At 49.0% G+C, this 16,338-nt stretch overlaps 1 protein-coding gene across 2 annotated transcripts; it reads left to right on the top strand.

Moving 5' to 3' along the window:
- The first annotated feature begins 1,262 nt into the window (after positions 1–1,262).
- On the top strand, positions 1,263–15,784 carry Themis2 (thymocyte selection associated family member 2). Of its 2 annotated transcripts, none has more exons than NM_001033308.2 (6): positions 1,263–1,367; positions 5,009–5,149; positions 7,675–8,082; positions 11,357–12,444; positions 14,129–14,279; positions 14,622–15,270. In NM_001033308.2, the coding sequence occupies exons 1-6, from the start codon at positions 1,274–1,276 to the stop codon at positions 14,729–14,731; spliced, it is 1,992 nt and encodes a 663-aa protein (NP_001028480.1). In that variant the 5' UTR covers positions 1,263–1,273; the 3' UTR covers positions 14,732–15,270. The 2 variants fall into 2 exon arrangements, with proteins under 2 accessions (NP_001028480.1, XP_011248532.1); XM_011250230.3 differs by lacking the exon at positions 1,263–1,367 and adding an exon at positions 1,655–2,528 and having other exon boundaries at positions 14,622–15,784.
- Positions 15,785–16,338: the final 554 nt, after the last annotated feature.

The following is a 16,338-nucleotide window of genomic DNA, read 5'->3' as shown; positions in this document are numbered from 1 at the left end:
AAGAGCATCAGGAGTCTAAGGAAGCCATTCTCAGCTACACAGTGGATTATGTGAAATCCTGCCTCAAAAACCCAAAACAAGGCAGAGGATGCAGCTCACTTAGTAGAGTGTTTGCTTTGAATCCATGAAGCCCTAGGTTTAGTCCTCAGCATCTAATAAAGTGTGTGTGACCACACTCATTTTAGATGGTGGAAGAAGGAAGATCAGAAGTTCAAGGTCATCTTCAGCTACACAGTAATTTAAGTACAATTTGTGCTAAGGGATACTCTCTCTGTCTGTCTCTGTCTCGGGTCTGTCTCTATGTCTCTGTGTCTGTGTCTGTGTCTCTGTGTCTCTGTGTCTTTGTCTCTCTGTGTCTCTGTCTCTCTCTCTGTCTCTCTCTCTCTCTCACACACACACACACACATACATACACACACACACACACACACACACACACACACACACACACACACACCAGACCTCTGGGTATCAAATTATCAAGTCTTGCCAGGTGTAACTGCACACGCCTTTAATCCCAGCACTCAGGAGGCAGAGGCAGGCGGATTTCTGACTTCGAGGCCAGCCTGGTCTACAAAGTGAGTTCCAGGACAGCCAGGGCTATACAGAGAAACCCTGTCTCAAAAAAAAAAAAAAAAAAAATTATCAAGTCTTGATGTTAGATCTGTTCGATGGAGCCAAGTAAAGAAAGGTGTGGGAATTGTCCTGGTTGTTCTTTGGTCAATTTGACCCAAGTTAGAATTATCTGGGAACCTCTGTTGAGAAATGCCTCCATCAGACTGCTTGTAGGCAAGCCTGTAGTGCATTTTCTCCACTTATGATTGGTGTGGGTGGGCCCAGCCCATAGGGTGTAGGTAGTGCCAACCCTGGGCAGGTGGTCCTGAGTTGTGTAAGAAAGCAAACTGAGCAAACCAGTAAGCTGTGTTTCTTTATGGCTTGTACCAGTCCCAGTCCCTTTATCTCTCTCTATCTGTCCGGAGTTTCTGTTCTGACTAACCTCTGTGATCCCAGAGTTGTAAGATAATAAACCCTTCCCTCCCCAAGTTGCTTTTGGTCATGGTGTTTTATCACATTAGAAACCTTAAGAAAAGATTCAATTTTAGAGATGAAGAGACAGGTCAGGGGAAATAAAGTCCCCATTCAAGAGTTCGGGGCGCTTCAGAGAACCCTGTAGGGCTCCCGACCTGAGGGGCGTGGCCTCGGTGGGCGTGGCTTCCGGACTGTCCTCTGCAAGCTGCCGATCAGTCTGAGCAAATCTAGTCGGAACGCGACCATGGAGCCGGTGCCGCTGCAGGACTTTGTGAGCGGCCTGGACCCCACCTCCCTTCCGCGCGTGCTGCGGGTCTGCTCCGGAGTCTACTTTGAGGGTGAGCGGGCTCTGGGTGGAAGGAGCTAGGTATGATGGGTCATGCCTGTAATGCCAACACTGGGGAGCTGTGGCGGGAGGATGAGTTCGAAGCTAGCCTGTTCTATAAAGTGATTGCAGGTCAGTTTGGGCTACAGAGTTAGACCCTGAGGGATCTGGGGTTGAGTTCAGACGCTGCTGTCCGAAGTTTTATGAATCCGCACCAAAAGGCGCCACCTCCCTGCTCTTCAGCTTTTGTCCCATGGGTGATGAGAAGTCCTGAGTTTAACTCAGGCTTTTTCTCAACTGAGGCTCCTCGGTAATGCTAACAGAAATTGTGTGGCAGCTAGGCAGGAGCGATCTGAACAGCCTAGGAAATCCTGTCTCAAGCAACAAGAACAATTATAACAATAAATGGACAAATAAGTGGGGATAACTCGTCCATCGTTTCAGACAGGCACTAGGGTGCTCACTGTCGTTATTGGGGTTGTTCTGAGAGGACCTTGTTTTGTAGCCCAGGCTGGCCTTAAGTTTGCAGCGATCCGTCTGCCTCTGCCTGAATTTGCCATGCCTGGTTCACTGTTCATTTTTCTTTCTTGCTCCCTCCCTCCGTTCTCTTTTATTATCTTCTTTCCCTTTCTGCAAGGATCCAACCCAGGACCCTGAGCTCTCACCACTAAGATATATTCCAGTTCGTTATTTTAGCACCAGATCAGCCCTCCCGCTGAACTCTCTGCTCCTTGCCTCTGAGTCTCTCTGTTCCTCTGCTGGATTCTCAGATGGAGTGGTCCTCCTACCAGGGGGATCCTTCCCCGCTTTTTGCCTGTACATTTGCTCCTTGCCCATGGCTTTCCGCAACCCATAGCAGAGAAGAGATGGCCATATCAGGACACAGCCACCAGTTACTGGCCAAATAACATGTGACCAGGGACTGACCACTTGGGTAAGGGAGGGAAGAAAAGGGACCGACCGGGCTGCTCTGTGGAGGGCAGAGGCGAGAGTGGAGGGAGATGCTGAGATTCAGGGCTCCTCCCTCAGACAGCAAGCTGTCTCATGGATGCCTGCTTCATTCTACTCCCTGGAGTGAGCGAGCCAGGCTCTGCCACAGCAGCTGCCAGCAAAGTGTTCTGATGGCCAAGCGGGTTATAGACTGACCTAGGAGGATCACACAAGGGCCACCACAGTGAGTCTCTCTGGTCCATCGGAATCTGATGGGTCCCTGAAGTGGGACTCTGGGAGCCTGGTCATTCTTTTCTCCAGCTCAGAACATCCTCCCAGCGTCTCTTGCTTACCTGTGTCACAATACCCGAGTTTCCTCATCTGCTATGACCTGGGGTGATGGGAAGTGGAAGGACTTGGGGTGACGTGAGGACAGACGGATGTCACAGAGTGTCGGTATGCAAATGAGGTGAACGGGAAGGTAGATGACCCTATGGGGCAAGGTGTGGTAGAATTCCTGACCACATGGGATTCCAGTTTTGGAGGTTGATACCCCATGTTCTGCCTCCAGCCACCCTCACCTCCCCCTCCTCCCACCCCCACATTACCTGCCCTGCTGCAGATGGGACCTGGGCCATCTTACATCCTAGACTACTAACACTCTAGCTAGTTCTTAGCTAAGATCCTTAGCATTTTTCTTTCTTTCCGTTTAAGACAAATTCTTCTTGTGTAGTTCAGACTTCTCCAGAGTAAGAGTTCTGTGGTTACAGATATGTACCACCACAGCTGGTCTTCCGAGCCTTTGTTTACATTGATTGACTGATTGATTGATTGATTGATGGGGGGGCACGCATGTGTCACGGTATGAATGTGAAGGTCACAGGACTTTTGTTTTCTTCTTCCTCCACCATGTGGGACTTAGGAAGGGAAGGGTCTTTACGATATCTTGCTGGCTCTTTTCTGTTCATTTTGAGGCTGACCCGGCACTCCCTGTTCAGCCAAGGGTGAGCCTGAGTTCCTACCCTTCCTCTTTACCAATCATTGGAGGAGCTGACGCCACCTCTCTGAGCTATCACTTTTAGGAAGGAGAAACTGCTGTTGATATTTTTTTAGAAAAGGGAAACTGCTGGCCCGTTCCGGAAGGGCAGTCACGCGTCCTCAGGGCAGTGAAGTGCCAGTCACACTCAGCACAGGGCCAGGTATATATAACTCCATGGCTAACAAGCTCCTCTTCTTCGAGGTCCACCTCCGAGCAACTGTGTGCACTTTCCTGAGGGGTTAGGTTGAGGTTGACACCAGTTTCTCCTGACCCTGTGAGCAGCTCTCCAAAAGCTCTCCCTGGGAGAGGGGCTCCAGGTGGTCAAAAGGTCCTGCCACCTGCGGTTTCCCATCCTCTGCCACTGGACACAGACCCTGGGCACACAGCACTGTGAGATCTCTATTGCTTAGCTTCTAGTGTTCTTTAAGGCTTTAGCACTTTGCATCAAGCAAGTGGCTGCTGAACTTGGAGGTGGTGCTCAGAGCCTCAATCTCCTCTACATCCTCTTAAGAACAGCTCACCAGGGGCTGGTGAGATGGCTCAGTGGGTAAGAGCACCCGACTGCTCTTCCGAAGGTCCAGAGTTCAAATCCCAGCAACCACATGGTGGCTCACAACCATCCGTAACAAGATCTGACTCCCTCTTCTGGAGTGTTTGAAGACAGCTACAGTGTACTTACATATAATAAATAAATAAATCTTTAAAAAAAAAAAAAAAAAACAGCTCACCAGAATGGCGGGCGGAGTGAGCTAGCTGGTAGGCATGGTTACTGCCAGTCCAGACAACCTGAGACCAATCCCTGGATCCCACAGGGTGGAAGGAAAGAACTCCCTTCCAAGAGTTGTCCTGACTTTCACACCTATGCTGTGGAATGCATTCAAGATAAACATTTTAAAAACAGAAGCTAAAAGTGACTCATCGGGACGGGGGGGGGGGGGGGGTGTTGTAGCTCAATTGGTCCAGTGCATCTCGCATGCATGAAACCCTGGAGTTGAATCCCGGTACCACAAAGAATTCGGCATGGTGGCGTACACCTGCCTTCGAGCACTCTGGAGGTAGAGGCAGGAGGATCCGCAGTTCAACATCAGTCTTAGTAGAAAGAGATCCAGGACAAGCTGAACTACAGGAGAGTCAGCTGAGAGAGAGAGAGAGAAAGAGAGAGAGAGAGAGAGAGAGAGAGAGCGAGAGCGCGAGCAGCTCACTCATCTGAAGCAGAAAGCAGGCGGTGAGAAGAGCTGTATCTATGTGAAGCCCACCTACCCTGAGCCTGATTTTGTAACTGTAATATGGGAGTCGGGAGTCACTGGCTAGTTACTTCATCACGGGTGGTATCTACCCCCAGAGGCTGCAAGGATGTTGAAAGGGACCCACCCTGACCATGCACACACTCCAGGAGAGCCAGGAGAAAGTGCACCATCAGGCCTGTGGTGGTCAGTGAAGACCGGGGAAGCTGTCCGAGGATGGCCGGCTGAGCCAGCTGCCCTTTAGCAGGGAGAAGTAAGGAAGAAGCCTGAGGGCTACACTAGGGGGGATATGTATGTTTGGAGCCCAGTCCAGACCCCAGTACTTCGAAGCAGAGAGAAAGATATATGGCAGCAGAAAGAGCTGAGTAGAGTTTATACGGAACAGGGTACAGGCCACTCAGGCCTTTGCCAAAAGGAGAAACTGAGTCCATGTCTCCACAGGTTCCGTCTACGAGCTCTTTGGGAATGAGTGCTGCCTCTCCACCGGGGACCTAATCAAGGTCACTCATGTCCAGCTCCAAAAGGTTGTGTGCGAGTATCCAGAGACGGGTCAGACGTTGGAGCTCAACCCCAATTTCACAGGTAAGGCACGCACTCCACCTCCCCTGGTGCTGTAGCCTCCTGTAGGTGTGTCTTGAGCCACTCGTGGGTGGGCTTGCCACTCTCAGCAGCATGCCCGCCCCCCTGGCTTTGCATATGAGGGTGACATATCTACTGTTAGGTAGCCACAAGGCCAAGGGCATATTCAGACGGCAATCTTGAGGATGCCCCGAGTCTGGCTTGTCCCACCCTCTTCTGATCACATCTGCTTCTAGGACTTCAGGTTTGGATCTTTGGATTTGCTCACACATTCACTCATCAAACATCTGCTGACACCCTCGTGTCCTGTGGGGAGCTGGGTGTGTGGACTCAGGATGACAGTACACGATGTCCCGGGGTCCTATCCCCAGCACTGCCTAACCCAGATGTGTGTGCGGCACATGGCTGAATCCTATAAGGGAGGCAGAGGCAGGAGGAGCAGGGGGAGGTCTCAAGCCTGGGAGATATCAGTGGCAGATGCTGCTGCCAAGCCTGATGATGATCTGAGTTCAATTCCTGGCACCTCCATGCTGGAAGGAGAGAGGGACTCCTACAAATAGTCCTCTGGGTTCCACACATGGGCTGTAACATACACATGCATGCACACACTAAATAAATGCAATTTGTTTTATTTTATTTTATTGGTACAAGGTACCGATCGCTGTCTAGCTTTGGTCAATCACCATGTAGATCAGGCTGGCTTCAGACTCATAATGATGCACCTCCTGAGTTCTGGGACTTAAAGGCATGCACTGACATGCCTGGCTTAAATGTGTTTTTTAGTTTTTTTGGTTTTTTGTTTTTTTTCACATTTTTAAAAAAAGATTTATTTATTATTATATGTAAATACACTGTAGCTGTCTTCAAACACTCCAGAAGAGGGAGTCAGATCTTGTTACCGATGGTTGTGAGCCACCATGTGGTTGCTGGGATTTGAACTCTGGACCTTCGGAAGAACAGTCGGGTGCTCTTACCCACTGAGCCATCTCACCAGCCCTTTTTTACATTTTTTAACGTAAGAAAAATGAAAGAGCCGGGCGTGGTGGCACCTGCCTTTAATCCCAGCACTTGGGAGGCAGAGGCAGGTGGATTTCCGAGTTCGAGGCCAGCCTGGTCTACAGAGTGAGTTCCAGGACAGCCAGGGCTACACAGAAAAACCCTGTCTCGAAAAAACAAACAAAAAGAAAAAAGAAAAATGAAAGATCTTTTTCGAGGGCTGGAGAGATGGCTCAGTGGTTAAGAGCACTGACTGTTCTTCCAGAGGGCCTGAGTCTCTGTTTCCTTGGGATGCTTTGACTGTAGCCTGCTGGTGTGGCACCTCTTTCCAGATTCCATTTCCCCTCGAGAACATTTGCTCGCAGAACCACTGAGAGGGTAGTGATCAAAGCCAGGGGACTTAATTTCAATACCATGCTATCGTCTAACTCACAGTTTAAATCCAAAATCCACCAATTATCCTGAGATGCTGGCAGCACTCCCTCCGCCTAAGAGCAAACTCAGATTACAGATATTTTCTGCTTTCTGTCCCTTAGTCTGTTTCAGCTTGGCATGCGTCCTTACACTTTCTTTGTCCTCATTTGGACTTTTTTTTTTTTTTAATCCAGATCAACACTTTTTTTCTTTTTTAATTATTTATTTATTATATGTAAGTACACTGTAGCTGTCTTCAGACGCACCATAAGAGGGCATCAGATTTCATTAAGGATGGTTGTGAGTTGCTGGAATTTGAATTCAGGACCTTCGGAAGAACAGTCAGTGCTCTTAACCGCTGAGCCATCTCTCCAGTCCCAGATCAACACTCCATACCCCCCTGACCCCGGCACTGAGGTCTGGTTCTGGGCCTCTCACACACTAACCGAACAGTCGTCTATCACAACTGTATGCCGAGGTCCCAGACCAGTATTTCAGGAGGATGTCCTTCAGCCCAGACTCTGTGATATTTCCTTAGTTAGATTTGGGTCGTGACTTTTGGGACAGGAAATCACTCTTTCCAGAAGTTGGGCAACTGGGCAACCTGGTGGCAGGACTTCTGGGAGTGGCAGAACCGCAGGCGAGCCGTTGGTTGGTCCTGGCAGAGTGACTGAGGGGTGGGGTGTCAAAGGGTCCCTGGGCTAGTAGATCCTGGGGCTTTAATTTGGGAGAGACAATGGTGCTACCCCAAGATGGAGAGACAGACTGGGTGTATGGGCTTGGAGCTATGGGGGAGGTGTCTAAGTAAAAAAATTATGGGGTAGCTAAGTTAAAGACAGAAGTCAGGAGGTGGGAATGCTCAGGAGTTGTGTGTGTGTGTGTGTGTGTGTAAGAATGTGCCCCGATTCTGTTCCCTGTGTCCCTTGTGTCACCATTTCTGCCCTCACTATTCACACACTCCATCCTTAGACCTCCATCCTTAGACCTTTTAGTCTCAGTGTCCAGACGCCGGCCCATCCCTGCAGCCTGTCCTGGGAGGGATTGTGGCTGGGTTATCTGCAGAGCCTGTCCCCAGCACCCTCCCTCCACATTCTTCCTTCTTCTGCTGCATCCCACAGGCCTCTTCAGCCCACTCACCAGCCTGCGAAGCTACAGAACCCTGGAGGACCTTGTCTCTGCCATGCCCCAGAACTCCACCCGGTGGCCCATTTACTTCAAGTCAACTCAGAGAATTGTCACCAAGGCCAGTGTGGTGCCTGAGGATCAGCCCCTCAGACTTGAGGCTGTGGAAATACACCATGGGATCCGCTATGCGCGCTGCGTCCAGGTCTCAAAGACCAAGGAGCTCCTTCATCTGCCCCTTTCCCAGAAGGGACCCTTCTGGAGATGCAAGCCCAGTGCTCCACAAACTCTGCACCAAATCCTGCAGGACCCAGCTCTGAAGGACCTCACGCTCAGCTGCCCCAGCCTACCCTGGAACTCCGTGATCCTAAAACCCCAGTATATGCTCCAAGCCATCATGCACAGTAAGTTACCTGGGGAGGCGGGAGTGGGAGTAGCTGGGAGCCGTACCATCGAAGATACCCCCAACTCTGGGGCTCCAGATTGCTTACTCAATGTCTGCAATGTAACGGAATATGAATGAAACCAGAAACGTGGTGTAAAAAGAGACAGGAAAAGGGATAAAAACATAAAAGAGGATTTATCAAGGTTAAGTTCCATGACAGCTGCATAGATGCTGTCTCAAAATTGAAAGGCAAAACAATTAATTAATTATTGGGGGTGGGCGGGCAGCTCAGTGCATAAAAGCACTTGCTGTGAAAATTGTCCTCTGACCTCCATGTTCCCTTTGGCATGTGCATACACACACATGCCAATAATAAATTAATTTTTTAAAAAGATTTATTTATTTATTATATGTAAGTACACTGTAGCTGCCTTCAGACACACCAGAAGAGGGCGCCAGATCTCGTTAGGATGGTTGTGAGCCACCATGTGCTTGCTGGGAATTGAACTCTGGACCTTCGGAAGTGCTCTTAACCGCTGAGCCATCTCTCCAGCCCCAAATTAATTTTTTTTAAAGCAGGGTTGGGACAGTGGCTCAGCAGATAAAGGTGCTGCCACTGCCATGCACAAGTTTCATCCCTGGGACCTAAATGGTGCAAAAGAGAACTGGCTTCTGCAGGTTGTCCTTTGACCTCCACTCTCACACCATGGCATGAACACACACCTATCCATATATATAGATGGACTGACAAAAAGACACACAACCATACAAATAAAATAAATGAACAAATGTGAAAGCAAAGATTTTAAAAAGAGTAAAATCAGTAAAGGGGGGTGGGGTCAGGCAGCGGTGGTGCATACCTTTAACCCCACCACTCGGGAGGCAGAGGCAGGTGGATTTCTGAGTTCGAGGCGAGCCTGGTCTACAAAGTGAGTTCCAGGACAGCCAGGGCTACACAGAGAAACCCTGTCTTGAAAAACAACAACAAACAAATAAAAAAAGAGGTTGGGGTCTGGTTCAATGGTAGAGTGTTTGTTAGCCCTTGCATTTCCAAAAATAAATAAAACAAAAAGAAATGTTTTTAAATGCAATTTTTCTTTTTTGAGACAGGGTCTCATGTAGCCCAGGCTAGTCTCCAACTCCTGATCTTCCGGCCTCTGCCTCCCAAGTCAAGTGCTGGAGTATCTAAATGTGGCACCATACCTGGTTAAAAAACAAACCCAAAAGCTTTTAAACTTAGTTATCCCCTGTTTAGTAGATTTCATTTTGTTTATGGAGAAGAAAAGGAAGAACACATGTTCTTCCAGGTCACTCTTGAAGAGGCGGACACAAGCAGCTCCAGGTATCTCTTTTCCTACCACAGCCATTTTACTTTCTCTGTTCGAGTTCACACTACCCCTAACTTGGTCACCGTTTTCATCCTCAAAGTTTCAATTTAAGCGCCTCACTTTGCCTTCCCTGGCTCCCTCAAACATAGTGCCACCCCTTAAATTACCCTTCAGTGATATTTTGACCCTCCCCACGGCCTCCTTAAGTTAGCTTGTTTTTTTTTTTTTTTTAAATTTCTGAGACATCTCACGCAGCCTGCTGTCTTAGTCAGGGTTTCTATTCCTGGACAAACATCATGACCAAGAAGCAAGTTTGGGAGGAAAGGGTTTATTCAGCTTACACTTCCATGCTGCTGCTCATCACCAAAGGAAGTCAGAACTGGAACTCACACAGGGCAGGAAGCAGGAGCTGATGCAGAGGCCATGGAGGGATGTTCCTTACTGGCTTACTTCCCCTGGCTTGCTCAGCCTGCTCTCTTATAGAACCCAAGACTACCAGCCCAGAGATGGCACCACCCACAAGGGGCCTTTCCCCCTTGATCACTAATTGAGAAAATGCCTTACAGCTGGATCTCATGGAGGCATTTTCTCAACTGAAGCTCCTGTCTCTGTGGTAACTCCAGCTGTGTCAAGTTGACACCCAAAACCAGCCAGTACACCTGCCTAGCCTTGAACTCCTTCCTGACCATCCTGCCTCCATTTCCCAAGCTCTGAGACTGCAATGATGCACCATCACACCAGGTTCATGTGTTTTTAATTTTTATTTTAATAAGGAGGTTTTTTTTTAGGCTGGGTGTGGTGGTGCATACCTTAATCTCAGTGTTCAGGAGGCAGAGGAATGAGGATCTCTGTGAATTTGAAGTCAGTCTGGTCTAGAAAACAAATTCCAGGACAGCTAGGACTGTTACACAGAGAAATCCTGCCTCAAAAAACCAACCAAAGAAATAATAATAACAATAATAACAACTATTATTATATTATTTTTAAATTTTGGTATGGGTGTTTTGGCTGCATGTATGTCTGTGCAGCATGTGCATGCTTGGTGTCCATGGAGGCCAGACAGGAGCATCATACCCCTATGGAACTGGAGTTACATGTTAGATGGCTCCCAACCCCCTGTAACTCCAGCCCCTGAGGGATCCAACTGCTCTGGCCTCTGTAGTCACCTACACTCACGTGCTCACATCTATACACAGTTAAAAGTAATAAAGACAAATTTAAATTCTTTTTTTTTTACATTTTTTATTAGGTATTTTCTTCATTTACATTTCAAATGCTATCCCAACTTTTTTTTTTAAGATTTATTTATTTATTATATGTAAGTACACTGCAGCTCTCTTCAGACACACCAGAAGAGGGAGTCAGATCTCCTTATGGATGGTTGTGAGCTACCATGTGGTTGCTGGGACTTGAACTTAGGACCTTCGGAAGAGCAGTCAGATGCTCTTATCCGCTGAGCCATCTCACCAGCCCACAGATTTAAATTCTTTTTTCTTTTCTTTTTCTTTTTAAAGATTAATTTATTTATTATATGTAAATACACTGTAGCTGTCTTCAGACACTCCAGAAGAGGGCTGCAGATCTCGTCACCGATGGATCTGCCAAATTTAAATTCTTAAATAAAAAAATAAATTAAAAATAAAAGACTGAGGGCTGGTGAGATGGCTCAGTGGGTAAGAGCACCCGACTGCTCTTCCAAAGGTCCGGAGTTCAAATCTCAGCAACCACATGGTGGCTCACAACCATCCGTAACGAGATCTGACGCCCTCTTCTGGTGTGTCTGAAGACAGCAACAGTGTACTTACATATGATAAATAAATAAATCTTTAAAAATAAATAAATAAAAGACTGAGCTAAAAATCTATAGAGTAGGAAAAGGGTGGCAGAAAAGAAGGAGTCAGAGCTGAGGTTGGGGCTGTGACTGGGTGACGTGTGCCGGGTCCCTGAACTGCCTTCTCCCCACAGTGCGCAGCAGCATCGTCAAGATCCCGTCTACGCTGGAGGTGGAGGTAGAAGACGTCACTGCTTCCTCCCAACACATCCACTTCTTCAAACCCTTGCGGCTGAGCGAGGTGTTGGCTGGGGGAGGCCCCTTCCCTCTGACCACGGAGATCCTGGAGGTTCCTGAGGGTCCGCCCGTCTTCCTCAGCCCGTGGGTGAGCTTCCTACGCAAAGGCCAGAGGCTCTGCATCTATGGTCCAGCTTCACCATCCTGGCGGGTTGTGGCCTCCAGCAAGAGCCGAAAAGTGCCCAGATACTTCATGCTCTCTGGGGCCTACCAGGGCAAGCTCAAGCGGAGGCCCAGGGAGTTCTCCACCGCCTATGACCTTTTGGGGGCTCTCCAGCCAGGCCGGCCCCTCCGGGTGGTAGCCACAAAAGACTGTGATGGGAATGAGGAAGAGAATCCTGACTTTTCTTTCTTGGCTGTGGGTGATCGGCTGGAAGTGCTGAGGTCAGGCCAGGTCTGTGGGACCAAAGGCCAGGACATAGATGTCCTGGTATGTCAGCGGCTGAGTGAGCAGTCTGGGGAGGAAGAGGAGGACTTGGAGGAGATCGAGGACGAGGCAGAGGACAAAGAGCAAATTCTGCTACCCCTCTACCTCTCTGGGAGCTTTGTGGAGGAGGTGAACGACAGCCGACGCTATAACCTAGTGGATCTCACGGCCCAGTACTCCCTGCCCTGTGAGGTCAAGGTGGTGACCAAGGATACCCGTCACCCCACTGACCCCCTGGCTTCCTTCCCTGGCCTGCGGCTGGAGGAGAAGCTCACAGAACCCTTTTTGGTGGTAAGCCTGGACTCCCAGCCAGAAATGTGCTTTGAGATCCCTCCCCGGTGGCTGGACCTGACTGTGGTGGAGGCTGAGGGACAGCCAGCCCAGGTGGCTCGGCCGCTGTCCATCGCTCCGGTGGAGGAACTGTCAGAAGCTTTCTACTACAGCCTCCGGAAGCTGCCAGCCTCTGAGAGCCAAGCCCCCCCGCCCAGGCCCCCAAAGAGCCAGGGTATCAATAAGAAACAGCAGAACATACAGAGCTGTAAAGAGAGCAGTGTAAAGGTATGGACAGAACCTCACGGGCGGGGAGGGGTCACCCTGGGTCCTTGCTTTGCTTTTCGCCTGGGATGATTCTCAGTTGTATTGAACTTGCAGCTCACTAAGTTCTACTCTTTGTACCAGTTATTCCCACTTGGGCCTCATGATCTTAAAGCTGGTATAGTTAGCTATCAGTATTTTATGATTGGGAAAATGAACTCTGACGGGCATCCGAAGTCAGGGTTACTAAATGGAAGGCCTGACTTTGAGTGTGGAAATTCTGACTCCAAGTCCCTGGTGCTTTTCCTTTCTGTCACCTTCTGGCCACTTCCCAGGGGAACATCGTCTGTTCTTCCCTAGACCTTTGCAGTCCTCCCCCATAGCTCTTAGGATGGCCTCCTGACCTATTTTGATTTATGTTGCTGTGACAAAATGCACCACTGTAGGGAAGGCACGGAGGCAGGGACTCCAGACAGCTGGCCATGACACGTTGGAGCAGAAAGAGCGGGTGCATTGGTCTGTTAGCTTTCTTGCTGACTTTCTTACTTTCACAGAATTCAGAGTCCAGCGTAGGAAATGGTGTCACCCATAGTGGGCTCAGTTGCCCTACGCTGATTGGCAGTCAGGAAAATCCCCCATAGATAAACCCACAGACCTAAGCGATCTAGGTAATTCCCCATTAAGACTCTGTCCAGGGGTGATAAGTGAACAGTTAACACTAACCTCCAAAGCTCCTAAATCTGCTGGTCACCTGCTGGGCACTGGGTTCAAAGCTTCAGTGCTCCACATGGCGTCAGGGTCCCTCATGAATTGACTGCAGCCTGGCATTCCTGGGCCACCTCCCACCACTACTTCCTGCTTCCCACTCCTGCCACTGCAAGGCTCTGGTTTGGCCTGTTGTAACCCATTAGACCCACAGTTAGGACCTTTACTCCTTCTTCAGGCTCCGGAAGAGATGAGGCCCTGACTCCCGGGCCGAGTTGGCCCTGTTCTGTCACCTCACTGCTATGTCCACTGCCATTTTCCACTCACTATCTCTCTCCCTTCCTAAAAAGAGAGCAGAAATTCCACCTCTCCAAGGCTGGTGGGAGCTGCTGAATGAGTCAAGGAGAATCAAAGGTAGGAGAGTGGGGATCCTGGCCTAGGTATCTTTAGGCATCCATCTGTCTTAGTGATTGACATGCTAGGACTTCTCCCACAAGCCCTTTAGTTACTTCCTGTTTATCTATAGCTTGCCAACTTGGTGGCTGACCCCACCTACCCTTACAGGTTGCACTCCTACACACACACACACACACACACACACACACACCAGCATTCTCTTTACAACTGAGATAAGAGAGCCCCAAATCATCTGATCTTACATAGCTAGGAGGATGGTGCGGCTGGGTTTGAACTCAGCCTTGACTCCACAGCCAGTGTGTCTGAGTGAGCTCTCCAAAGTATTCGTGGTGAACTCAACAGAACAGGTACACTGTTCCGGGACCTCAGGAGGCCTGGATTTATTATCATATAGTCACTTGGCAGTGGATAAAACGACGAGTCCTTGAGTAGTTTCAGTCTCACGAGGAACTTCTGTCCACGAGAAGCCTGACCCGGAAAAGCGCACAGCGAGTTGTCACTGTGGGGTGACTCTGTCTCGTAGCCTCAGCAGCTGACTCTTGAACCTCTACTGCTTTCTAGTTTGTTTGTTTTTAATCTTGCTCAGCCTCAAGTTGTAGAACCGCAGAAATCCTGCCCGCAGCCTCAACTCAAGGCGAAGACCTTGGAAGCCCTTCCCAAGAACAAATCAAATGTGTACAGCAAGATTTCTGTCCACAAGAAAGACCGCAAACCCAACCCCCAAACACAGAATTCAGGTGAGTTTGGCCCATCAAACCCATCTCTGATAGCTCTGCTCAGGGGACCCTACTGTGGTCCTAGTTTGAGAGCCAAGCTAATAATGGAATGGGACAGGTGGAAAGGTCTCTCTAGTCTTTGTAGATTCCAGACCCTAGCGATGCAGTCCAGTCCTAGACATGATGCCCTCTGCGACAAACAGGACAGTTAAAATGGCCGCAGAGTTCAAGGAAAGTGAATTGTGGTTTCTGAGCTACAGTCAGGCCCATCCGTCCCCTGTTTAGGAGATGACACTGAAGGGGGGAAGGAACTTGCCTAAAGATAAAGACTTGGAACGACCTGGACTGTCTTTTCTTCTTCAGTGCTGAGTATGAAGCCCAAAACCTCGAGCTCCCTCGGCAAGCACTCTACCATGGAGTCACATCTCCTGCCTGACCCGGATATGGATGACCATGACTATGAAGAAATTTGAACACGTTCAGAAAAAAGTCATCTAAAGTGTAGGGAAGCCACATTTCCAGTTGCCACCACACAGGACTCGGATACTAGCTAACTCTTGGAGGACCTAGGGCAAAGTCTCAGGGGACTTAGACTCCAATGGGCATGGGACCGATACTATCCCTGCCTCTTTGGGTTCCAGGTCGGCTTGTTGCATGTGACACCCTCAGCCTTAGAGCGTTGGTGTCCAGAGAAGCCATTCAGGTTCTGGGCCCTCCTATGCCCATCAGTTGTCCCACTACTAGGCACAGAGAAGGATCAAAGGCCACCAGCTTCAGCATCGCCCTGCCTCTCAGTAAAGAGAACTCAGTTCTGATTGAACTACCCAATGTAGGCCACCTCCTTTGTTTGCTCTGCACTTGTGCAGTGCAGGCTCTGTGCCTAGGGGCAGACAGTATTCTCTTGTTGGTAGAGCCCAGCTCATGATCAATAATACCCAGTAAATGGGCTTGTGTGACTGAATGTAGGGATCTGCCTCCAAGAATAAAATCCTAGGTAGGACACTAGTACTCCAAATCTGTAAGTGGAACTAAGAGAGCTAATTTACAAAGGTGGAGGGACTGGAGAGATGGCTCAGTGGTTAAAAGCACTTTGCTGCTCTTACAGAGGATCCAAGGTCAGTTCCCAGCACCTACATCAGGTGGTTCACGACTGCCTATAACTCCAGCTGCAGGGGATCCCATGCCTGCTTCTGGACTCATGAGCACTCCGTTCATGTGAACACCAAGCCCCTGCAACCCCCCCACACAGTTAGACACAATTTAAACATTTAAAGCTGGGCTTGGTGGTGTACACCTTTAATCTCTGGAGGCAGAAGCAGGGAGATATCTGTGAATTCCAGGTCAGCCTGATGTACATGCTTATTTATTAAACAAAATCAAGAAACTCTGGAGACCCAAAGTTGTGGAAATCTGGCAGGCCTTGGGTGGTTCTCTGACACTGTTAAAGAAAGCTGTTAGATGACTGACTACCCAAGATCACCTTATGCTAAAGCCTCAGAATAAAAATGATACACACTTCTGTATGAGTGAAATGTCTTGTCTTGTCTGTGCACTAGACTCTTTAGAAACCACATCCAAACCTTGAACTATTTGTTTTGGTTTTTTTTTTTTTTGTTTTTTTGTTTTTTTGTTTTTAGAGATAGGGTTTCTCTGTGTAGCCCTGGCTGTCCTGGAACTCACTCTGTAGACCAGGCTGGCCTCGAACTCAGAAATCCACCTACCTGCCTCCTGAGTGAATGAGGGCCTAAATCCTGCCTCCTGAGTGCTGGGATTAAAGGTGTGCGCCACCACTGCCCCGCCAAACCTTGAACTCTTACAGCGAAATAGCTGCCTGATTTTTAGATTGGGCAACAGGCTTAGTTAGTGACTGATGGTCCAAGAGGTAGACTAGACCAGTGGTTAAAGGAGAGGGCTCCAAAGGCAACAGTCTGGACTTGGGTTCCCAGCTCTCCATGGACCAGCTGCTATTTCACTTTAGGCTTTAGTTTCATGACTTGTAGACATGGATTTGAGGATTCAAGGATCAACTGAGTATTTACAAGGCATTTAGTACCTGTACCTGGTACTCACTCAGTATCAC

This window comes from Mus musculus, chromosome 4 (assembly GCF_000001635.26).
Source record: "Mus musculus strain C57BL/6J chromosome 4, GRCm38.p6 C57BL/6J".
Classification (NCBI taxonomy): domain Eukaryota; kingdom Metazoa; phylum Chordata; class Mammalia; order Rodentia; family Muridae; genus Mus; species Mus musculus.
The sequence above is the reverse complement of the archived record's forward strand: the minus strand, read 5'-3'. Positions and strand labels throughout refer to the sequence as shown.